Consider the following 25,662-nt stretch of genomic DNA (forward strand, 5'->3'; position numbering starts at 1 on the left):
TTCACAAAAGAAAAATCTGTAAATCAAAACTGAAGATGACACACTTGCATTTCATGAGATAAGCCAGCCAAAGCCTTATTACTTTATACATTTGAGGTGAAGCCCAAAGATTAAGTACATGTAACTTTTGAGTTAAGCCATACAATGATCATCTATTTTATGCGCATAATAGCAAAGCTCACAAAAGTATACAACTTTCAAATGTCCTCCCTTTTATTTTAAGGATAAACGTAACATTAAGTGATAAATACAAAATTCTATCCCTCCAATAGGACACTTAACTAAATCTGCACTCTATAATATCCACACAAATTCTATCACTTGTTGAAAGCCATATTGTAACCTACCTTCAGCTTGAATTCAAGCTGTGGCATGACAGACAGCAGTAAGTGAGGATCTATGGCAAAAAGCTCTTGTATCAAGTCGAACACATGTTCTGATAAGTCACTTACTGAAGACTTTCCCAGTACCAGAACCTGGTTAAAAAACTAGAATTCAAACAATATTATTTAGCATGTTTTCCTTCACTAATGCAAACACTATTTTTAAAAAAATATTTTAATGTAGTATCATACTTTCATTCCTCATACATACCTTCTAATGGAAGGTACTCAATGCACATTTTTTCATCACATGAAAGCATTTCACCCTTGCAGTTATGGCTCAAGCAAACTACAAACATCCTTCATAGTTCATAGTTCAGTTCTGTTACTTCCATCAGGATTAATCCATGGTAATTTGATAATTCAAAATATCAGTAATTATCTCCCCAGCAAAATTAACAGCAAAATTAACAGCAAATGAAAGAACTGTTAATTTAAAACGTATATTCATTTAAAGAGAAGCTTCTCTACTTTTAATCCATTTTAAAGACTGTCAGATGACTTTATGAGACGTCTTGCGATACTGACAATAATGTATCAATGCTATCAGTGATCTTACAGAAAAAAAAACAAGGTAGACTAAAATATGAATAATTTATTTTGCGTTTGCTAGATTTTAATATGCTTGGATATGAACTTACTACATACTGTGATTTAATAGTATTTGAGCAGTGCAAATGCTATGAAGCTATTATACACTTGAATAAGAAAGTAAGAAGAATAATATTAAATCAACCCAAAGGTCACTTTAAGCACCATCCTCCTCCCAGCTATGACTAATCACAAAAGCTTAAAGAAACAGGGGAATTTGAAAGTGTTACTTGTTAGTGAGACTTCTTGAACTCTTAAATACTTACTGATTAATCTTTTATGAATTTGCCTAATTCCCTTTTTAAACTACTCTGACTTCTAAGAAATCTACTGGCTTCAGCACTCAAGGAATGCAACAGACATCCCCACAAGACAGCAGTTGCTGCTTTAGTAAGTAGAACATACAACACTGAAATACAACAAAAGGCATTACAGTAGAAGGAAGATTTGTAAGAAACCCCTTACTGTTTATGACTAAAACAAGTTTAGGATGGAAAAAAAAAAAACCCAGTGAAGTGCTGGTAGTTTGAAATGTTTCATTCTACAGCTTGGTACGAAATGAGGCTGTCTGGTTACTGGATACATGAAGTACTACCAATTCCTTTTTGTTCCGACAGGATTTTTTTGATGGTCACACTTTCACAGCCTAGGATTTAGGCTTTGCCTTACTTAGGCTGAGATAAGTAAAAATTAATTTCCTTTTTACTTATTTGAAACACCTCACATACTTCTTTAACACCCAAGGTAGTAATATCCTATTTGGAAATGGTACTCTTGTAGCTGTATTGCAAAATGTATCTTTTATAAACAGTCATTTTTAAACAAGCAAACAAATCTCCAATAAAGAAAGTAACAAGAACACTTGTTAACTGTAGGTAACATGAATTAAATAATTTACATACATTGGCAATACACGGTTCAATGGTCTGGACCGTCCTTTTCAACAGGACTTTTGCAAGATCAAATGCTTGTTTATTAAGGTTCTGAAATAAAGAAAATATAACAATAAAATTTTAAAGACAAACTATTTCAGGTGACTGTACTTTTCTCTCCCAACCTTGAAAGACCATGACCATAGGAAGGTATGTTTTACCACCAATCTATTTGTTTTCAAAGCTGTCAAAGTTCAGTTATGTTAATTCCACAACTATAGACTTAAAAAAAAAATATCTTAAAACTATTTTTTCCACACACTTAAATCTATCCCAAAACCATCACTTCTGCACATTATTTTAAGACTTCCATCATTCCAGTTGTTACCTTTAGCATTGCATTCATATCTATAAAAAGTTTCCACATGCAATCACATTAAAAATTGTGAAGGAACATTACCACGCACACTTCAGTAATTAACTGAAAAATTAACTAAGTCTAACTTACTATTTAAATGTGAGATTTTTTCCCCTTCACATACTCATGAAAGGCACAATCTGTAGCAAAATTCGGCACTGTCTACAGGGTAACTGTGCACTAACTTCCCCATAGACTGTACTGTATGGTCTGAGATAGCCCAAAGAAAGCATCTAAACTTGGGCAAAGTTAGCTGCAAACTTTCCAAATAAATATTTGATTACAACATAACAAATCTGAACATTGTTTTTATTACTCTTGAGCAAGATAAAGCATGTAACTGCATATCTGAAAAATGTGACTGTCCAAATCTGCACAAAATCCAATGTCCAGCATCTATCTCATCTAGGGATAATTGCAGCTTGGAGGAGAAGGGGGAAGGGTGGAGGAGAAAGGTGGATTAGGCGATTGCCCTGAAAATTATAAATGACTGCAGACAAAATACAGGTAAAGCCTAAGGATGACTGATTCTTGGAAAGCCAGTATTTGGCAAGTCTACACTGAGAATGACTCCCTCGTGTTCTTTTAGCTAATGACATGACAAACTGAAAGACAGTTCATCAACTGATAGCAATGAGAAATAAATGTCAAAGGCTCCAACAAATATCTTCTCAGTCATCACAGCACTAAGCTGATGGTCTCATTATAGCAGACAGACAAGATATGTTCAAGCTCTTCTCAAATTCAAACCAGAAGTTTCTCTCCATACCAGACCATGATTAAAATCTTGTTGGCAGATGTCTGTATTAAACTAAAGCACTGTCAACCTCATACAAAAAATACATTTTGTTTGGATCTTCAATAAAGCTTCAAAGATTTCTTGCACTGAAGTTGTTTGTGTTGTTTTTTTTTTAAAATACATATATATATAAAATAAAAAATGTATCTATTAATAAGTAATATACAAATAATTAATCTGTTTGGAGAATAAAACAAAATAAATCCTTAAAGGTCTGGATTGGCCATGCTACAGAGGATGAAGAAGAAAATACTGATTTTCATTACATGAAATACACGTTTTTAAGGAATAGCCTTGATCATAAGAGTGGCAAGAAAAATATTCACTAAATAGCACTGATTTTAAAGTTCATAAAAAGAACTACAGTTTCATGCCATAGGTGGTCTGAGCAAAATGTGACATACTATTCTGCTATTGAAAACCTGGATTTACTGGAGGAGAGCCAGATTAGCACATACAGAGAGAACAATGTACAGTAAAACCACTTTACTGATAATGGAGGTACAAGTGAATATAATTTACAGGCTGAAGTAGAATTTACTTCACATCTACGTACTGGTATATTTCTTTTTACTGCAGGACTGCCTTACACAATGCAAGAGTTTTTTAAAAAACAAACCCACCAAAAAAGTGGAATACATTATATCCAAACCACATTATTTCAGCTCCTTTACAAAGATGAACTTCCATTAAATCACACAGATAATTTTATTATGTCATACCAAAGAATGACTAGTATTCAATTGCTTTGCACAGACATAAAAGTACATTTATTATATGTTCTCCACAAGAAAACAACTGCTTTTCAAGCTATGGTGCTTCTGATTTACATACCTACAGACAAACAATATAAACACAGAATTTCCTAGGAGATCTGTTCATGAAAGGAGAACATAATTACTGCAGTCAAACTCTGTTTGGCAGTGCAAACAAAAGGACTTTCGGGTTGTTTGGGTTGTTTGTTGTTTTTTTTTAAACTACCATGGCAAAGCAGTATTTTAAGTTCTGCTGTTACAGGAAACAAACAAGTCAGAACAGACCAAAACACTCCCCTAAGTATGATACTGAGCACTGACTACAGCTTATTATTTGATCATTCCTGATGGCCAAGAGCCAGTAAAGACTGCCCACCAGTCTTGTAAGAAATACTAAAAATGCAGTACAACCCAACATTTACACCAAGTTTTCCTCCCTCTTTCTCAGAGCCTTTTTTAAAAATTTCCTTAATTAGGCAAAATTCTATGATTAAGCTAACAATGTTAATGCTAAAGGATTATACTCACTTTTACTTTGCTTATACCAAGTAGTCACAATACACTGTTCAGTTGTAAAAAGTTTACCAGGTCTTTGCATCCTCAGAGCAATGCCTGGCACCTGACACACACATCCCCATTCCTGATCTCTACTGTCTATAGTTGATTATAAGCAACTTACAAAGACAGTGCATTTTCAAAAGTGCTCTTTTTCTACTGTTATGAATAAGATGCCTCCCTTCCTGTTAACAGTTTTAATAAGGCATCAATCACCTTGTTGCTGTCAGTAAAAATGAGCTGAGAGAATGATATTCCTACCTCATGGTCACAACAAAACAAATGCAAACTGAGAAGATAGACATCTTCATACATCCATTGCTGAGATTTTGCAAGTAAATCACAATGGCCATGGCTTAGTTACTCCTGTGATACATGTTTCCAGGAATTTTTCCTCTTTAGGTAACCAAAGGAATTATCCCTGATTTTTTATATGCTAATTTAACTTTAATTATGTAGTCACAGATGGAGCTGCCTTAATTTTGTCATTATTTTAAATCAGAGTACAGTTCATTTACTGTAGCTCATAACTAAAACTTACTGTTCTTCACACAACATTCAGTAAGAGGCACAAGAGTTACAGCAAGGGAATTTTCTTGTTCAATGCAGGGCAACCCCAGCCTGCACCTCACTTTCCCTGATTTGACCGCTAAGGGAGTTGTGTTCATTCTCCTTTCAACTTCATTTGCCCATTACAGTAAAGTTACTTCAAAAGCTCAACTGCAGACACAGTGACCAGGCAAGTTGTTTCACACAATGAAATCGGTGACAGTTCATGGAGCTGACTGTACAGCGGGCATCTCTAAAAAACCTGTCCAAGTAGCTGTGTAGATGGGCTAAGACAACACCTGCATGACAGCAGCAATCTGCTGGGAGGAGCTCAAATAAGACTCCTCTAGGAAGAGAGGGGGATCACCTATAAGTGAGTTAAAGATACACTGAACTTCACAAAAGGCAGAATGATTATGGAGCTCATAAAGAATGGACAAGGGGTAATGGGTACAAACTGGAACACAAGAGGTCCCACTTAAACTTGAGAAGAAACTTCTTCTCAGTGAGGGTGACAGAACACTGGAACAGGCTGCCCAGGGAGGTTGTGGAGTCTCCTTCCCTGGAGACATTCAAAACCCGCCTGGACACATTCCTGTGTAACACTATCTAGGTGTTCCTGCTCCGGCAGGGGGATTGGACTAGATGATCTTTCGAGGTCCCTTCCAATCTCTAGCATACTGTGATACTGTGATACTAAAAGCAACCAACTAACTTAAAAAGTACTGTACTTCAGGTAATAATTAGGTTTTACTAAGAGAAAAATCTAAGGGGGACGACACTGGGGAAAAAAAAAAAAAAAAAAAGAAAATCAACAAACCAATGGGGGAGGTGGAAGGGAGTCTGATCGGCAAGCTGAGGCAAGCAGCAAGTCACCATAGAGGTCTTAGGGAATTATCTTTCTTCTGTTTTTTCTTTTTTAATAAAAAATTAATACTTCACATCTTTTCAATTTAAAACAAAACCAACCCAAACTAAAAAAAACTAAAAATCAAAACAACCAAGAAGCCTTAAGATACATTTTCCTATTATATATATTACATTTGCTTGAAAATACTTTATTACTGTTTCAGTACAGAGTTCTGGAAGTGCCAAGTAGGCAGAATCTCTTGATACCGAATAATCTGGCCACAGCTAATGAACAAAGGAAATGTTCAATCCACTGCTTCCCCAAGGCTTTGAAAAAAAAAAACTAAACAATCAAACAGTAGCTGTGATGGCCAAAGTGTGTGCAGAGATACACAATAAGCAAAAGGCAATAAAAAATACTGTTATAATAGTATACTACTACAATATTTTACTTTGCAGACCTTGTGTGCAGGAATGAGGTTTATCAAAATCGAGTCCAGCAGCTCCTGAGTTACTCCATCGCCTTCCATGATGATAGAACTCATCAAATCCAGCATATGCATTTGTACCTTCTGGTTGTGGCTATTACTGAGATGATAAAGAATATTATCAATACTGAATTTTCAGACCCTAACAAATACTAACAGCACTGTTAAGAAACAATGCCTAATGATATCCAGCTTGCCCTCCCTTACACTCTCCACATCTTGAAACTATTTTATGTGCCTTTCCTCTCTTACAGAAAGCTTCGAAAACCTGTAACACCCCAGCTTTGCTTTAAGAAAAACAAGACAAAAGAAGAAAATAACAAACATGGAAACATAAATGTAGATAAATGAGTCAAAATTAAGCATACTGTAAAAACACGGGCCAGAAATTTTAAAACGTGCCTACTTTTAAACAGACACCCCTCCATATTGTCAGTAATTCACACTCATTCGCTTTCCCTGTATCTCCTTGCTTGAAGGAATGAGGACTTGCTCTATTCAGTCATATTTATTTGTAGGCTATGCAAGGATTCAGTCTACCCCCAAAAATAATGCTAGTTTGACAGTTTATTATAACTGAAGCAATTCCACTTACTTTATAACTGAAAAAAGAGTCCTAAAAAGCTGAATAAAAATTTCATTGCAATCTTCTAACTCAAAGCAGATGTTGTAAGATTTAACCCACGCTAAATTCTAAAACAAAAATAGGATATTAATGACATTAAAACTTCATATTAAGTCACATAAATATAATCATGTTAGTTACATTTTTTTCTATTTAAGGAAAAACATACAATAGATTGTAAACCTTCTGGGGAAAGAGATGGTATTTGCTTTGCATATAAAGAGCTCTTAACACAAAAGGGCTTTGCAATATGCATCCAGAAAAAAATAACTACAGAATAATCCTATTTCTTATGTATAAAAGCTGATTGACAGAAACTGTTAGTGTAAGAAATCCATCTTGCTCAACTTTTTTCTTCATGCCATGAAACAATAGTTTTAAACATCAATAAAAGGTTTACAAACAACACTGTCTCTAAATGCACACTGATTAAAACCCCCACACTTCTTGTCAAGAGTAGATTTTTCTAGCGTTTTTAAACCAAAATCTTGTATTCCTTCTCCCATCAATAATATAAGCAGATTTGCATTTTAATCACCATTTTAATCACAAATTCTCTTTTGATGAGGTAATATAAATTCAAGGATGCATGATACAAAAAACAATGTATAGAATTGTAAAATAAAGCTAAATGTTAATAAAAACCAATCAGCTTAATGTTCTCAACTACAGACTGCATAAACTTACTAAACACAAACAGAATTGTAACTCCCAGAAGAAGTGATTCATCAAACTTTAATGAGCCTGGTACAATTTACAGAATAAAAGAAATTTCCCAAGCATACTGGCACATCTGTAGAAAGACTGATTACTTTTCATAGGCTTACAGAGCAAATATCATCTACTGAAAATGGTAATTATTGTGTTACCTCTAACAAGTAAAAGTATCTGTTAAACTGGGGGCTCTTCGTGTCCTCCAAGCCTTTTAATTGTCTTGTAATAAACAAGAAAATGTCCTGTCAAAAAAACAATAAAGTGTTTAAAGCTTGATTCAGTACAGAATAAAAATACAACCCTGCAGTAATGACATCTACCCATATTTACAAACTCATGACATGGGAACATTAAATTGTCTTTTTCAGGCACTAACAGAAAGCTATCACCAACTCAGACACCAGTTACTTAGCATTCCTTTACACACCTATGGCCCTTAAAGTACTATACTGACTCGCAGGACTAAAGCAAAATCTCTTTAGTAAAACTAAATGTGAATATAAATGCAATAAATAAAAGTTACGGGTAGCAGTTTGGGGATGTTTTTGGGGGTGGTGTTGTGGGTTTGGTTTTTTTTCCCACAGAAGGAGAAAGAGGTAGGAAGAAAGCCTTTATTTTTTTAAAGCATTTTTACCTTAAGTTTGTCATGGGAAGTATATGGAGCTTCAGGAGCATAGATACGAAAGATATCAGCCAAGCAACACGCTACAAGGAGGCGCACATCTTTATTGGGATTCCTGAGGAAGAATTCAGACGCAAGGTGCAAGGCTAATGGGAGATACTGCTGCTTCTCGTCCTCCGAGTCCTGGTCCATATCCATGAAGGTTTTAACCACCATCTGAAAACACAGGAAAAACCCCATTCGAGCGCTTTCTGCTTTTATTCCTTGTTACTAAACAGTACTTTCTAAAAGGATGCAATACCATCAACACATTTTCGATTGCACAAGCCAGTACTAAAATGTTGTTGTTAGGACAAACATCAGGAAAAGAGAAACGTTAATCTGATACTTAAAGGCTTACTCAAGTTGGTATTTACAGTTGAGACACTAAAAAAAAAAAAAAAAAAAAAAGCTTTGCAGCTCTCCTTTTTTCGTTAATCTTAACCTGAGCTGCAGCACGGAAACTGCTGTATACCAGTGAGGTTGGAGATGGCAGCACCTCTTCACCAAAGCAGCCCCAGACCTCTTCAAAGGGACGACTTGCCTCAGTATACAACATGAGGGGCTGCAAGCCATCTGGTCTAGTGCAGACATCACAGTACAATGCAGTTGTTCTAACCACTACGCCATGACTTGAGAAGAGCCTAAGAGGCCAGTCTTACACTCTGCCTGTATCAAGGCACAGAGCTGAAGAACTATTTTACAGATGCACAATCCTTTAATCTAGTTTAGTCAAACTAGATACCAGGTAAGAATTTAATCCCCCACGGAAAGCATCTCTAATGCTGTATATCTATTCCTGCTATATACTGAAACCTGCATCAACAGCCTTATCTATATAATGAAAAAAATAAACTATGTGGTTTCCTTGTTTCTTCTAGCACAACTAAGTACCAATTCCTATGAAATGCCACCAAACTTGTTTATTTTGAGTTATTATACAACCCCAGTTAATTGAGTCACCTGAACTAAAAGTGAAAATTTAGTTTGAACAAATAAAAAGCTGCAGGTTCAGCTTCTGGAATAGGGTTTGTTAAAGAATGAGGATCACTTCTAAGACATCAGCACAGAACTGAGAGATGTGCCACAGATTCTTACTATGACCTTAATCAGATTGCTCTTTGTGTCCTCCACGTTGCTTGAGCATCCTTAAGAGTTAAAATTGTGAAGAACAGCCATATTGCATACCAGTTGGATTTAATATACCCATTAGAGAGATGCAAGAGAAAACACAGAATGATAAATCTTGACAGGTCAAATTTGCCTCTAGAATACTAAAACACAGTAAAACACAAGAAGAGATTGAGCTTACCTGCTAATAAACACATCTCCTACTCTTACCACAATTCTCTTGTTATTGGGTCATTCAAATCATACCAAGGTTGTTCTTCCGTTATTAAACATGCCCCCACTTCCAACGTGAAAACACTGTCTTTCAGCTTTACCTCCTCCCTGCGTTTTGGAGCCCAGTTTTAAACACAGTAGATGTTGTACATTAAAATAAATGTTTGGCAACAATCTTCCCCACAGTACGTTACTTAAAACCCTCCGCAATTTCTATAAAATGTGCAAGTACATTCTTTCATGAAGCAACCTAAGCAGAACTAAAAATGAAAGGAACGGAGCGGGGAGGACATAATAGAATAAAAGAGAAGTTTACAACCACAGCCTGTAAAATTCCAAATTATACCTGCATTGGCCTGTTTCCCTAAAAATATTCTAAAGATACATTTTGAAACACTAGCTAAAAGGACAAAACCATCTTCTTATCTACAGCACAGGTCTGTCAGAGTGTCACACCATCACCTGTGCTTCCTATATACCAGAATCAAAGCCACAGATAAGGCAGGCTTCAAACCCTACCAGATTCTTTCAATAAGGAAGGTTTAAAACAAAAACAAATAAACAAAAAAAAAAACACACACCCAAAACAAAATAAGGGGAAAAAACCTCCCAAACCACCACACCAGTCATTTTAATATTTTTTAGATAACCTATATAAGCAATCATCTGATCTTTCCCATAAGCCAGATCTCCTTTCTCCCTATGCATATCATAAACTTAGATTCAGATCTCCCTACAAGTTCTCATGTTCATATGTCAATATGCATAAAATCTTGCATATATCCCTGCTCTATTATGTCAAGACCAGACATGGAAGTCAGCATGATGCTGTGAAAACACACAACTTTCTTACTCTGTAACAAAACACTAGGATATTCTGGGATTAAAGTAATGAAACTAGTATTTGGCACTGTCTTGCTTCTTTGAAAACACACCAGCCTTACAGATTTTCCTGTACTGCTCTTGTTTTCAGAAGGAAATGCCAACAAACATCCACAAAACCTCATTCTGTTTCTCAGTAAAGCAGTCCTTGATACTTCTTTTCTATTACAAAACAACACTTGGGCAGTAACTGGGCCATTGGCATGCTGCAACTGCTATTTAACATACTGATCTATGCTTCTCTTCCATGGTTTCTTTATAGACACATATCTGCTTGCTCTTGAGTGTTGTCTTTTGTTTTATAACAAGTCTTTGGTGCATGATGCTCTGTTTATGACACACACAAACAGATAACAGGATAGTATCTTGGTCTATATCTAGGATCCCAGGCACCAAAGCAATATACATAATACACGTGGGGTACACACACACAAAAAAATGAAAATATATATATAAATAAAAAATGAAAGTAACATATAAACAAACTACACAGGGCTGGACCACAGTTAAAATCATGATGTAAATCCTTGCTAGTACCAGGGCACATGCAAGATTTGGGAAAAATGGAATTAATAAAGCCATTAATTTGTTGGAATGTCATCATACTTCAATACAATAATTCTACATATTTCTTGAATATATACAATCAACTAAAATCCTACAGCCTGGGAGTAGTCGCTATAGCCAAGCAAACACTGACAATGATTACAGTATCACACAACAATTATTTCCAAATGCTTGCTAATCTATATTTGAAATTAACTGTTAAAATAGAAGAAAAGGTTAAAAAAGAAAAAGTCCAGACACTAAATACAAACCATGCTTGGCTCTTCACACTCACCAGACAGCCAAGAACTTGCTCAAAATTTCATCAGTTACAGGACAGGTACTCTTGCCCTCTAGCAAAACTGAAAAAGTAGTTATCAAGTAACAATTAAGAAAGCAACTTAAGTCTGTAAAAGTACAAGACAGTCCATGTTTAATGAAATCAGTTATTCATACTAGAACCACATATCCTCAACTACAACGCACTGACCAACAATAGATCCATGATTCCCTGGGGTACTCGCATTTCTCTCTACAGCTATCCTTTGTCTTGTTTTCTCTATGACAAGAACTACCTTCCCTTCCTCCCTTCACGATTATGTTGTTTAATGCAACTGGTCTAGGATCGTAGTTCACAAATACGCCCAATAACCCAAAGAAGTTAAATGACAACATACTGCAAATTATTTTCTGTGATAACATCTGACAAAGAAAAGTTCCTTCTAATCGCCTGGGATCGGTATTACTTGAGATACACAGAACCATTAGAAATATAAACATGTAAAATTAAGCATACTTCCCGAAAATCTTACATAAATTCTGTGCTAGCCAGAGTTGCAAGTCTTTCTATATTTCCTACAACTCCATTCCATGTCCTGTTGCAAATTATGAGTTTTGTCATAGGAACTTAAAACACCCAGCAGCAGTATGCAAGTTGCATGATACCTAGTAAATATTGATAACATCTTAGGAAGAACTGCTCAGAATGGGTTTAGAAAGATTTTCATAGTTAAATTTTTAGCCACATCACTGCAACACCAGTATTAATTGTGACAGTCAGAAACTGACCTGTTAAATTAATCTGCTAATGAACCTAGAAACCTGAAGCACACTCTATAGAGACAAAGAAAAGGTTCAAATAATTAAAGTTTTTAAATTTTAAACCTGATCTGAAAGCCACTCATATGGCTACTAGTATACACAAATGCAACAATGCAGGAAAGTGACAAAGTAAATAAGCTCCAAAAAATTCAAGTTGTGGTTAATGTTTCATTGAACCAGAAGGAAGTAAAAATACAACTGAAGAGAGAAGATAGGAATTGCTACTACCAGACAGGTTTTAGAACAATTATTTTTTCCAAGAATCTGCATGTTCAGAAAAATCTTTACTGAAGTTATTCATACTACAGGTACTCTATTAAAGCAAATTATATTCAAGATGTCATCTGAGCCACCCTAATCACCCTTGCTCTAATTGAAAAAAACAAAAAAAAGCCCAAGCCAAACACACACACACACACACACTCAATTGCTCTCTGCATTAAGGTTTTCATTTTAGATCTAGAAGGAAGTTTTAATTTCCCAAAGTTTTGAATCTACCATTACATAAATATTTCTCTAGCAGAATGAAGTAGCTACTTCAGAGTTACATACTAATTATTATCATATTAAGCCAGGTTTTAGTCCAGGAAATAGTGATTAAACCATACGGCATGGTTTAGCCCCAGTTAGCAACTAAATAGGATGCAGCTGCTCACTCACTCCCCGCACCCTCAGTGGGATGGGGAGGAGCATTGGAAAAAGGTAAAACCCACAGGTTAAGATGGGAACAGTTCAGTAACTGAGAGAAAGTGAAATATACTAGTAGGAGCAGGAGTAGTAATAACAGGAAAGAGAGAGAGAATTAAAAAAAAAAAAACACAACAAAAACAACCAAGTAATACACAATACAATTGCTCACCACCCGCTAACCCATGTCCAGCCTGTTCCTGAGCAGTGATCTGGGCCTCTGGGTAACTCCCCCCAGTTTATATACTGGGCATTACATGCTGTGGTATGGAATACCCCTTTGGTTAGTTTGAGTCAGGTGTCCTGTCTCTGCTTCCTCCCAGCTTCCCATGCCCCTCCTTACTGGCAGAGCATGAGACTGAAGAGCCCTTGATGAGGGTAAGTGCTACTTAGCAGCAACTAAAACATTGGTGTGTTATCAGCACTTCTTCAGACTAAAGCCAAAACACAGCACTGCACCAGCTACTAGGAAGAAAATTAACTCTATCCCAGCCTAAACCAACACCCCGTAACATGAACTCACTACTTTTCAAATTCCAGTATTATTGTCTAACTGAAGTTTTGTTGTACAGTTGAAACAACCCTAGCTAGAGCACTACTATTCATTTGTATAATTCCCTACAGACTTTGTAGCTCCCACCACCGAACACTGTTACTGCCCTCTGCAAAAAGCAGGAGACAGAAGAGTATTATTTAAAAATATTAATGTAACATAATCCATTCTTTTCCAAAAAGTTAAGCACTCAAAACAAACACTAATTACTAGCAAACATAAACAAAATCCAGTTATTCACTTTTACTATTAAATTCATTCTGTATCTCCATTAAGTTGTCACATACTGATGAAAGTATGGTGAAGGTACTTTAGTTAGACTGGAGAAATAAAAGTGTTAAAACTATTCTATAAATTTTCATTATTGCCATTTTTACCATAGTACCTTCAAATTCTAATTATTAGACCAAGATTTTACTCTCCCAGGCTCTGCAAACATATAAGTGAAATGCTTCGATTATTACATTAGAGATAGATAAATGCAAACATGTCACTCAAACTAGCAAAAAAAATCCCACAATAGTTAAGTGAAGACCACCACAGGTCACTCTTAGCACATTATGAACATACTGAAAATTAAAGAATTTAAAGCTTTCAGGAAGGCATTCATCCAAGCGTTAAGAACACACACTGCTCAACCAGTCACTCTGCACTACCCTTTCACCCAACGCAGAGAAATGCACAGACCACGCCTGAACTAAAGTTGCCATGGGAGAAGAACCTCCATCCATCCCACTCCAACCAGTTTGATGCTAGTGCCAGCAAGAGATGCCCACAGCCTGGAGAAGGATAGCAGGTCAACAGGAGAGCACCAGAAGAATAGCACAACGGAATTCCAGCCACTCCAGCCAGTAAGTTGGCTTCATCAGGGACCCATCTTAAATGCCTCTAGACAAACCTACCTAGCAAGGACAATAATCAAGAGGAGTTAAGAGACCTGTGTATGCCTGCAGTGCTGTGATCTTACTGGCATCTCAGAGATGTGGTGGGATGGTTTCTGTGACTGGAGTGCTGGAATGGAAGGAGACAGGCTCTTTAGGGAAGACAGGGAAGACAAGGAGAGGGTGTTGTCTGTGTCAATGATCAGATGGAGTGCACAGACCTTAATCTGGGGATGGATGAGCAGCCGACTGAAGCTGCTCAGGACTGCCCTCCCTTTAATCCTGATACATAAGCTCTGGTCAGGCTGTGTTACAGTGGGTATATGCTACAGGCCACCCAACCAGGAAGACCAAGTGGACAAGGCCCTCTAGAGACAGATAGGAACAGCCTCATGTTCACAAGCCCTGCTCCTCGTGGGGGACTTCAACCACCCCAATATCTATTGGAGAGACAACACAGCAGGGTATAAGCAATCCAGGAGGTTCCAAGAATAGATGATAAATTCTTTCTCCAATTGACTGAAAAGCCAATGAGGACAGGTGCTATGCTGGACCTTGTTCTCACCAACAAGGAAAAGCTGGTGGGGAATGTTAAGCTCCAGAACAGTCTTGGCTGCAGTGACTGTGAAATGGTGGAGTTCAAGATCCTTAGAGCAGCAAAGAGGGTGTGCAGCAAGCTCTCTACCCTAGACTTCAGCAGAGCACACTGGCCTCTTCAGGGATCTGCTTGGTAGAGTACCATGGAACAAAACCATGGAGGGAAGAGGGGCACAAGAAAGCTGGTCCATGTTCAAGGATTACCTCCTCCAAGCTCAGGAGGATCTCCTTCGGAGTGATGCTCCCAGCAAAGGGAAGGTCAGGCAAAAACATCAGGAGGCCTGCATGGATGAACAAGGAGGTCCTGGACACAATCCAACACAAAAAGGAATCTTACAGAAGGTGGAGGCAATGAAAAGTCACAGAAGGCAAAGGCAGGGACTGGGAAAATGAATAACTGCCTGCTGTAGAAGACCAGGTTCAAGAACATCTAAGGAACCTGAAGGCACACAAGTCCATGGGACCTGATGAGCTGCACCCACAGGTCCTGAGGGAAATGGCAGATGAAATGACTAAGCCACTATCAATCCTATTTGAGAAGCTGTGGCAGTGAGGTGAAGTTCCTGCTGACTGGAAAAGGGAAAACATAACCCCCATTTTTAAAAGGGGGGGGAAAAAGGAACACCTGGGAAACTAATGGGTGGTCAGCCTCACCTTGGTGCCTGGCAAGATCACTGAGCAGATCCCCCTGGAAACTATGTTAAGGCACATGGACAATAAGGGGATAATTGGTGACAGCCAACATGGCTACACTAACAATAAATCACGATGCCCCTTAAATCTGGCAGCCTTCTATGATAGGGTTAGTATTGGTGGACAAGGGAAGAGCTACTAACATTGCATGCAGCGACAAGACAAGGGAGGATGGCTTTAAACTGAAAGAGGACGGATCTAGATTAGACACTTGGAAGAAATTCTTCACTCATATGAGGCTGGTGAGACAGTGGAACAGGTTGTCCTGAAAACCTGTGGCTGCCCCATCCCTGGCAGTGTTCAAGGCCAGGTTGGATGGGGCTTTGAGCAACTTGGTCTAGTGGAAGGTGTCCCTGCCCACAGCAGGGGGGCTGGAACTTGATGATCCTTTAGGTCGCTTCCAGCCCAAACCATTCTATGATAATGTGAATTTGTCTCCAGTTCATTGTTGCTATGCATTTTTTGTGAAGTTTTGCTGCTGTAATTAGTAAATTTACCACTGCCTCCACATGGGTAGAACAGCATATTCTGTATTGTTTTACTTTCATTGAGCAACTCGGACTATTTCCCAAGAGCCCAGATGTTAAATTAATCAGACATACTAAAAAGCATAAAGACTATTACTTGTAATAAAAACAGTATACCAAGCCATTCATTAATTATTTGAAGTAACTTCCTCGATGTGTGTTTTTAAGTAACTACATAATGAATAAGCATCACACATGTACAGCACCATAATCAAAACGGGACAAGCATTGTTACCAATTTGGGAGAGAGGTTGTACAATTAGCCACATGTTGTATCTCCACAATTAGCACAAAGCAGAATTTCGATTCTGCTGTAAATCTAGAAGATTCCTCAAGTAACATAAATGCAACAGGTGGGGCAAAATGGCAAGGAAAATGGGAGAAAAAAAAAATCAAATGCCTTAAACCAAAATGTCTTTCATGGTACATGTTAGAACATGCAATTTAAACAGTCGTGGAATATTCTGCCCTGCAAAATCAGTTACATAACATTGACTTAATTACAGTAACTTGTATGGACTACTGCAAGGAAAGGCTGAAAAAAAAAAAAAATCATGCTTCCCAAGATTACAACAGCACAAAACGAAATAAAAGGTGTCCTTCCTGCCCAGCAGAAGATAATCATAATAGGGTTATCACTTCACTTAATAAATCTTGTACTCTGGCCATGAACAAGTCCATGGGAAAAATGAGACTCGTGATGTGCAAGGACAATACTACACTGCCCTTCCTTATCACTACAAGTTTGACAAAACACCTTGTTCAGAACTGCCTACTTTAGTATCTTTGACTAAGTTTTTATTGTAGTAAGATTTTAAATAATTTTTGAGCAACCTCAGTTCCTTCACTACTATCTGTGATAGTGAAGTGCATTTTTTTTCTCCAAGCCAAAGGATACTTCAAAGGCAAGTCTATTCCTTTTGTCTTTAAGCAGGTACCACTATGCTTCACATAAAAACATCCTGCAAGTTCATTTATATCCACTGCAGTTAACAAAAATCCCCACCATCACCCACCCACCCACCCACAAAAAACCAAACCAACCCACAAACAAACAAACAAAAAAAAAATAAAATAACCCAAACCAGACCAAAAGTACTCCCCCCACAAAAAAAACACTCCATCAAAACAGGCTGTGCTTTCGTGTGATGTGAAAATTCCTCATTAAGGATAAAGTGGATTATAATCAGCTTAAATGCCCTGGAATTTAACACAACTTCCCTTGTAACTGACTGGTTGGAGTAGTAACTTTCTTACAGCTCTGTACACACTGACAAGGTAAAAAAAACACTGAAGGAAGCAAAGCACAAATGGAAATTCAGACCTGTCTGCCAACAAGGAGTCACAGCAGCACACAGTTTAAATCCCCTCTCCCAGCATCTATGGTTTTGGTTCCATGGAGATCTAATTTAGCCACTTGCTGCCACTACCTCCTTCTCCCTTTTCCATTACTTATCCTGTCCTACTTCTAGTTATGCAGGGCCACTGTTTATTTTGCACTGGCCCCAACACATGTTCAGTATCAGTCAATTTAATCCACTAACCTGCCCAAAAACCTCCTCAGAACAACTCTCAGTTTTCTGACAGGTATAATTAGATCACAGAGAGATCTGATAGGTTCCAGAGCCAGTAGAAGGGCAGGCAGTTAGAATTCAATGGCCAAGACTACAGTGGGAAGAATAACTTAGCTTTCTGGTACATAAACTCTTAACAACCTAATTGTCACACAACTTCTTAACCTTAATAGTGGCAAGCACACGAAGCCTGAAATAGGCAGCTATATCCAAATCCTACTAGTCCCCCTTCTACCTTCATCTCTATGCATTAGAAACTGGCATAAGATGTAAGCACGCATCATTTTAAATTCAAGGTCTCAGAAACATGTTGTTACAGTAATTTCCAAAACTTGTATCCCAAGAATCAATTCATTTATTACTTTTAATTGAATTATTATTTCCAGAGATCTCCCATTTACCTTTCTAGGCCATCACTTTTATTTTGCTTCCAGGTTCTTATTATTCTCATCACATCGTCATCTCATACCTTTGGAGGCAAAGGTTCACTGGACTGCAGTATTGTACAGAGCACATGCACACACTAGTCAAAAAAGCACACATGCCTAATTTATATAAGAACATAATACCCACAGTATTTATCATTTGGCTCCTTACCCAGCATTAAGTTCTATCGTATTTTTGTTCAGTGAAAGATTTCACCGAATGGTCTAGACTGACACATCAGTCTCCCCTTAGTCCTTTTCAACTTCATAAAGTCAGCAAGTAGTTTTGTTTTCTCTCTATTCCTCACCTTACTTTTGACATTCAACCTAAGAGCTTCCACTGGATTCACTCTACTCACTTAAATTATCTGACTTAATAGGAATTCTGTGAAATCCTCCTTGGTTACGATCAACCAAACTAATTCACCTACCTCATCATGCTTTCTGTTCCCCAAACAGCTAAAAGCTTTCCAAGCATGAAGAGTATTATCTAACCTTAGGTCACTGGATGGTTTGTCATTAGCAGAAATTATCTCTTTAAATCTACTTTTTGACAGCAGTCAGCTTTTGATGCATGACACTTGGCTACTCAACCCAAGACCTTTTAAAGTCATATTAATGCAAGAAACATTAAGAAATATCGTTAGCTCGCCATACGTATTGAAATCCTGTCAGTATTTTGTTATCCTAGTTTTAAGCGGTTTCACACTATTTTTCTATTACGCAGCTATAATACTGTGGATCAAATCACACATTTTAACAATGTATGGATATGTATTCTCAAATAATGAAAAGTACACAGCAGTGAACATATTTATCAGATCATTATCTTTTCATACTCATGCCACTCACCATCTCTTACACATCCATGATTTCAGTGTGGTGCCACAGCACCCATTTTCCCATTTTTGTTTTATTTTTTAAAGCAATTGAGTCCTCAGCAGTACCTAGTCTCTATTACTGGGAAGATCTGCAATGGGATTCTTGCCAATATTCCTGCCAAAGTCTGAAAATTGTTTAAGTACTCTAAAGAAGGTTGATAAATTAAAAACACTGAAAGTGTTCTAAGTTCTCAGAAACTTTGCTTCCCCATGGATAGATACGTAACAAAAGGGTATTTGCAGAGGGACTAAGAAGAACCTAGTCTTTAAATGTTCTAATGATAATTCAAGACACCATTAGTTAGAAGCATTTAATTAAATAGTCCTTTTCCCCTAGGTATAGTAGCAAGTGTTACAGACGGCTGGGGCAAAACAAAAAAAAAAATAAAACCCCAAAACTTAAAAGTGTACTCCCCAGGTGAAGGAGTTTCCATTTCCGTACAAAGTTTCCTAAGTACTTTGGTAATAGCCTCCAGATGTGAGAGAGAGGATTCTTTAGAACCAGCTCACTGCTGTGTGATAATTCATATCCTCTTCCAAAGAGAAGGTGGTGCTGGACAAGAACAACAACAGCATTTTCATTTCTACTGTAAATTGACTGTAAGAATTAATTCTGAGGTGAGTATTTAGGCTCAGTTCTCACAACAAAACCACATGTTAAGAGTTCCACATTAAAACACAACTAAAGGCTATGCTTTCCACAATACTAATGTTTTAAAGGCTATATCCATGTCTATTTCTACACTACAGTGCAGTACACCCCGTGGTACATCACAGTCTTCCTGACTCAGACCATCCAAAAGCAGGTGGCATATAAAGCGACAAAGAACTCCTATTCAAATAAACTAGCTTTCTCCAGTGAAGCACTACTTTATCAGAAAATGTTGCTACCTGTTGAGGACTATTATCTGTACTATTAACCAAAAAAAAAAAGTTCTCATTAAGCAGCTACCAAGCTCAAAACCAGAGCACTCTAGAACGGACTGAAAGCAAAATCTTCTTACTCTCCTTGTGGCTGGTGGCTTCATTTTATTTTTAAGTAGTCCCATTAAAAACAACATTGCAGGAAATTCTTAAATGACAGAAAAAGAACTGGTATGTGAAAAACTGAATCCAAAACATATGTGGAGTGGCTTCCTGGCTATAAGTTTATTTAACTCTTAAATAAGGAGTAAGAAAATCATCTATAATTAGTGTATGGAAAAGTATTCTATTGGTGGAATTCATCTATTAGAATCATAGAATGGTTTGGACTGGAAGGGACCTTAAAGCTCATCTAGTTCCAACCCCCTGCCAGATGCCAGGACACTTTCCACTCGACCATGTTACTAAAAGCCAGGTACAACTTAGCCCATTTAATAAGCTTGATAACTTATTTAAAACTATTTATTAACTATTTTAATAAATATAATTTATTTTACTCTGAACAATGGCAAGTAACCCTAGTAACAGACTGACTTCTAATGTATTTTAAAAGAATAAAGAAGTATTTTTAAGAATTTTTCCATTTTAATTTTCTTTAAAATGGGGAGACTACAGGAAAAATAAAAGGCATCAATGTTGCTGATAAAAGGATATGAAAATCAAAACCACAGTGCTCAGCAATATGATGATGCTGAAGACATAATGGTTATGTGTAGGATATTCAGTTTCTGAGAAATAAGCCTGGAAAATGAATACAACAAGCCTATGTAATTTATTGTAATGTAGACAGCACAGAATAACATAAAAAAATCTCAATAAATTAAACCTGTAATATCATAATTGCCAATATTAAAATGTGGAAATATTTCAAATTGAATATATAACTTTCAGAAAGCATTTTGGGAGACTTTATATGACAGTATTTAAAAAGTTATTTTTAAGGTATTTACTCTTCATTTCATGCTACAGTATCTCACACAAGAATGTAGACTTTTCCATTTTCAGTATGGGAGGTGCATTTGTATGACAAAGGAAAAGGCAAAAGCAGGAGACTGAGGAAGACAGGAAGACTGGAAAGAAACAGATACTCCCATTCATGCCTCTAGCTCATATATGTTTTTATTCGCTGAACCTTGATGTTTACACCCAATCACAGGTATTTTCAGTTGGTGCTAACTTTGGCAAAACATTTTAATAGTATCTTCAAGCCACATAGCTACATTCAGCTGGTCAAAAATTATCGCTCATCTAAAACATGTATTTTCAAAGCTAAGTCTCTCTTTTGCCTAACTAAAGGGGAAAAACAAAATAATCAAACTAACTACTCTTACAGAACTCTACCTTTCTGGACTAGCAATACTCTTTTAAAGAATTATGTGTCATCTCCCAGAGTTGTGGTGGCTTTACTGATTTTCTGAATTTCAGGCTAATAAAATTCCTCTCTGGGAATTCTTCTCTAATAGTTTGAGAACTTTAAGTAACTCCTGATCTCCTCCATCAGAGTTCTGTAACTATTTTGCCTATCAGTTTCATCAAATTATTGCCTTGTGGATGGCTAGAATATGCCTGTAACTACTGTACCTGTCTCTCAACATTCCTTATATGTAATCACACAGTTTTACAGCTACAGATTTTGCCAGGATAAGAAGCATGCAATATATCGGATATAAAACATTAATGTAAGACTTCTGTTGTTAATACATGTCTGACATATTTTTTTTAAGAAGTTCCAGTAAGAAGTTCTTCTTGTGCTAAGACTTTATTTGTGAAATATTTAAAGATCACAGATGTTCCCCAAACCATAGAAAGCATCTGAAATCATGGTAGAAACTGACTTCAGATAAAGACTTCATGATATAACCATACCCACTATGCACATCCGTTACCCACCATTAGGCAGATTTCCCAGACAGTTGTTGGTTACTCACATCACCTGCATTGTGCAACATTGGCCCATTTTAACCTCTACATTCACTTCTGCTTTATTTTGAAGCTCTCTGCTTAGTATAACAATTTCATTATCTAAGAAAAAAAAAGGGGGGGTCTCAGAATGAACCATGCTGAATTTAGATTAAAATAGCACTTCACTAAACTACATTGCTGAAATCAGCAACCTGCAAGTACTAAATACCATTCAAACAGCTGCCAGCAATATTCTCATAAAAAATGCAAAAACAGGAATCACAGAAAAATTTTACAGGTCCAGTGTACTTACAACACTTGAAGCACAGTAGCTCTGTACTTACAAAACGCTTTGTCATGTTCATCCAGAAAATCACTTATCCCCTCTATGACAAAATTTGAGAAATTTCAACACCAAAAGCACAAACCATAAAAGTCAATCCACTCGAGGTTAAGCTCCAAAAATTACTTTAACACTTTAATAGCTTATTAGAAATATTTTGTTACCCACTAAATATTAGTTTCTAAGAGTCTCACAGTAGTTTAAACTTATTCAATAAATTCTACCAATCCAACAGTAACACTGTCTCAAGACAGTGTATACACTGCAGCAGTAAGTTCTGCCTTACTTGAAATAGTTGGAACATGTTGCTGATTCCTTCTATAAAATCAGACACCTGAGAAAATACTAACCTGTACACTCAAGCATAAATTTGATAACCACTGGGAGAGGCTTTGGTCACTTCAAAAGTGTCTGCATCTGTGCCAGAGACAGTACCAAGGGGAAATCCAAGAAGTTTACAGAGAAGGCAGCAAGCCTCAGCCTAAAAATTTATGGTTGCCCAGAATACATAAGAAAGCGCACACTTTAGAGTACTGGATTGAAGTGCCTGAAGCCACAACCAAGTCATTGTTTAAGAATTTGTTTACTCTCTATTTTTGTTTCTCTGACTTGAAAATTGAAGAGGCTCAGCACATTCATATGCTGGAGATTTAAAAAGCAACTAAAACACTAGAAAGAATTATAAAAAAACAATGAATAATTGGGGAAAATGAAAAATGGAGGGGAAGCGTTACCTATAAAGGACAAACAGATCTCTCTCAAACTGCAGGAGAATGACAACTAGTTGACCAGGTGACTGTCAAAATAAAACACTTGCTCTTAAGCATACATGAGACATAAGCACAAAATTTAACTTTTCTTATCTAAAAACATTCATCCAACAGCGTCTGGCAACACTCCCGTGCAGTTATTTTCATAGAAGTTTCCAAACAACTTACTACTAGAAATATGGGTGAAATGCAGTTCTAAGGTTGGCTGAAGTTTGGCAACTGCAGAATTTCAATACATACACCACCACAAAAGTGCAAGCTCCCTGTAAACACTGTCTCTTCAAAGAATAAACAAAATTATATTTAAACATTTTTCATCAGCAGACAGATTTCTGGCCTATCAAAAAGTCCTTAACAATATATTCTGCACAACTCTCAGGCCCTTAAGTGTAAGAAATAAGAGTTAAATGAGCAACAGTTAAAGAAGACTCATTTTCACTTTCTATGAATAAATCTGGAAAAGCTTCATGTGCAACAGTAAACTCATGATCTGTTCTGCTATGAGCTCTGTGGAGTGTCAATGCTGGCTTTGGGATGACACACAAGATTCTACTATTTGCATTTTATAAGTTCATGCCTGGGGGGTGAGAGCTATTTATGGTGCCCGTCTGCTGGGTAGTACAGTATTTTTTGAATGTGTGATTATATGGAAATAAAAGACTGATTTTTATATATGTGTACATATGCACATACATATTCCCCTACAAACAGTTATACATCCTGTAGGTTAGTTTAAGTCCTTATTTAAAGGACAAGCAACTACTACAGGCATTAAGAGGTAGGGGGAAAAAAAATGAGAATGAGAGCTGACATGAAGACAAATCTGTTTGCAAGCACTGGCCTGTACCACCTACTGCAGTTCAAGTCACAGCACAAAACTTAGTAGTTTGGACTGCAGAACAGGAAAAGACCAGTCTAAACATCAAAGACCACCTCTCATAATCATAATACTGGTACAGAACTGTGAGCCATTGGGCTTAGGGAAGCCTGAAAAACACTGAAACCTCAAATCTTTCTTTTGTTCAAATGGGAAAGACAACAAGACAAAAAAAGAGCAAACCAAACATCCCTAGATATAGAAGCGTATGTCAGTACCTCTCACTATTACCACACCAAATCTAAATTCCAATATAAAATCCATTTATTTTGAAAGCAATCATGTACTAGAATGAATAGTATGATCTATTATAGCAGCCAGTCAGCTAAAACATTAGAAAATTCATCGTGGATTCCACAACATTCACGTTCGCTCATAATTACCAGCACCACCACAATCCACACATTTGTGATTAAATACAGCACTGATTTCAATTATTCCTAACCAGAAAACAGTCTCTTCTGTATCATAGTTTCTTTTTCAGATGTGGAAGGGTAGCACATCATTCACTGCAGTTATATTTGCAGTTCTCTGAAACAAGGGACACCATTTTGTAGACAGATACTGCCTCATCAAGCGGGAGGGGGGGGAGGTGAGGGATGTTTGTAGAATTTCTTAAGGTGCAGTTTTACTGCAGTGTGAGTCAATCCAAATGTGTCAGACCTGTCCCTCCATTACTCCAGCTGATGAGTGACACCACTGAAACATCCGTTTTGTTGGTCAGGTTACTTTCCAAATAGCTCTGCTTCCTGAAGCAGCTCGCTGCATAGCTGTAAAAAACGCATAGGGGAGAGTAGGATTGCTTCAGTCCAGTCTTAGGGTACAGTTTAATGAATCTTTAGGTTGATTTAATAAGGTCAAACCCAATGAACACAGTATTCTAAAATTAAGCTGTCACTGCAAATACAGTTCTGCCAACCCAAGACTGTCAGATAGCTTTGGCCAACACAAGGAGGGGGTAGTAAGTGACTGCATTAAGTCACATTGACCCAAGTGAAAACTAACCTGGAAAAAAAAAAAAAAAAAGCGGTTTTGAATAGGATCACTTCTGCAATCCACTAGTCTGCAGGCCAGAGACACACCTGGATTGGCATGTGGAAAAGCATGGCCCACAAGCAAGCCAGAGTACTTTACTAACTCAAAGCACTGGCTTTGGTGTTTGTGCTTCCAAGCATTCCAGTAGAGTGAAGTATACCAGGGCTTGATTTGGGGCACTCCTCCAGCTACTGGTGTAGCAACTCCAGCATTTCCAACTACACTACTTTCCCCCTCCTTGCCTACAACCACTGCGTGCCTCTATTTTTAACTTTTTTTTTTCCCCCTTCTTACTCTTCACCAACTTGATTTGTTTCTATGACTCAATAAGGCAAATGACTTTGAATCGTTATTCTCCCTGAACAGGAGTGGAGATGAGTAACTGTTTCCTTCAGTAGCAGCGTCAATTTACAGAGTACTCAAAGTAGTCGAATACCAAGGTACAACAATATCAGGATGACTTCCAAAACAGAATTATGGCAGTTTGTAAAGGGGACCTGCACTTTTTTATTTTTAGATAAACTAACGTGCTTTTGACTGTGTTGAAATACCCACTGTGCACATCAGCTCAGATTACTAACCTGACTTGTGGAACTAACCTATCATTACTTACCCCTCCACTTTTCCACCTTCCTATTTTGCCCACAGTTTTGTTTTCAAGCAGATTGATAAAAATTATGAAAAGCAGTGGGAAAAATCTCAACAATCCCTCTAAAAATACTAGCAATTAATATTTTCCTCATTTCTGAAATTCCAAGACTGGTTTTAAGGTTAATTTTATGGGGATGTTGCATGATGCCAGGCTTCTAACCAAAGTGTTGACAGGTGTTAAATCAGATAGTATACAGAAACTCATCACAG

At 37.2% G+C, this 25,662-nt stretch overlaps 1 protein-coding gene across 2 annotated transcripts in view; it reads right to left on the reverse strand.

Annotated features, from left to right (window-relative positions):
- PDS5A (PDS5 cohesin associated factor A) overlaps positions 1-25,662 on the reverse strand; it is an 80,416-nt gene that overhangs the window by 42,201 nt on the left and 12,553 nt on the right. For both annotated transcript variants that reach the window (XM_061471266.1, XM_061471258.1), the window contains exons 3-8: positions 8,233-8,436; positions 7,754-7,840; positions 6,855-6,952; positions 6,233-6,359; positions 1,877-1,957; positions 348-488 (exon numbers count right to left, since the gene is read on the reverse strand). In XM_061471266.1, the coding sequence (XP_061327250.1) occupies positions 348-488; positions 1,877-1,957; positions 6,233-6,359; positions 6,855-6,952; positions 7,754-7,840; positions 8,233-8,436 (738 nt within the window). The remainder of the gene's footprint in view (positions 1-347; positions 489-1,876; positions 1,958-6,232; positions 6,360-6,854; positions 6,953-7,753; positions 7,841-8,232; positions 8,437-25,662) is intronic.

This window comes from Pezoporus flaviventris, unplaced genomic scaffold (genome assembly GCF_033815535.1).
Source record: "Pezoporus flaviventris isolate CSIRO_AGI_PZ_B2104156 unplaced genomic scaffold, CSIRO_AGI_Pfla_v1 ptg000002l, whole genome shotgun sequence".
NCBI classification, from domain to species: Eukaryota; Metazoa; Chordata; class Aves; order Psittaciformes; family Psittacidae; genus Pezoporus; species Pezoporus flaviventris.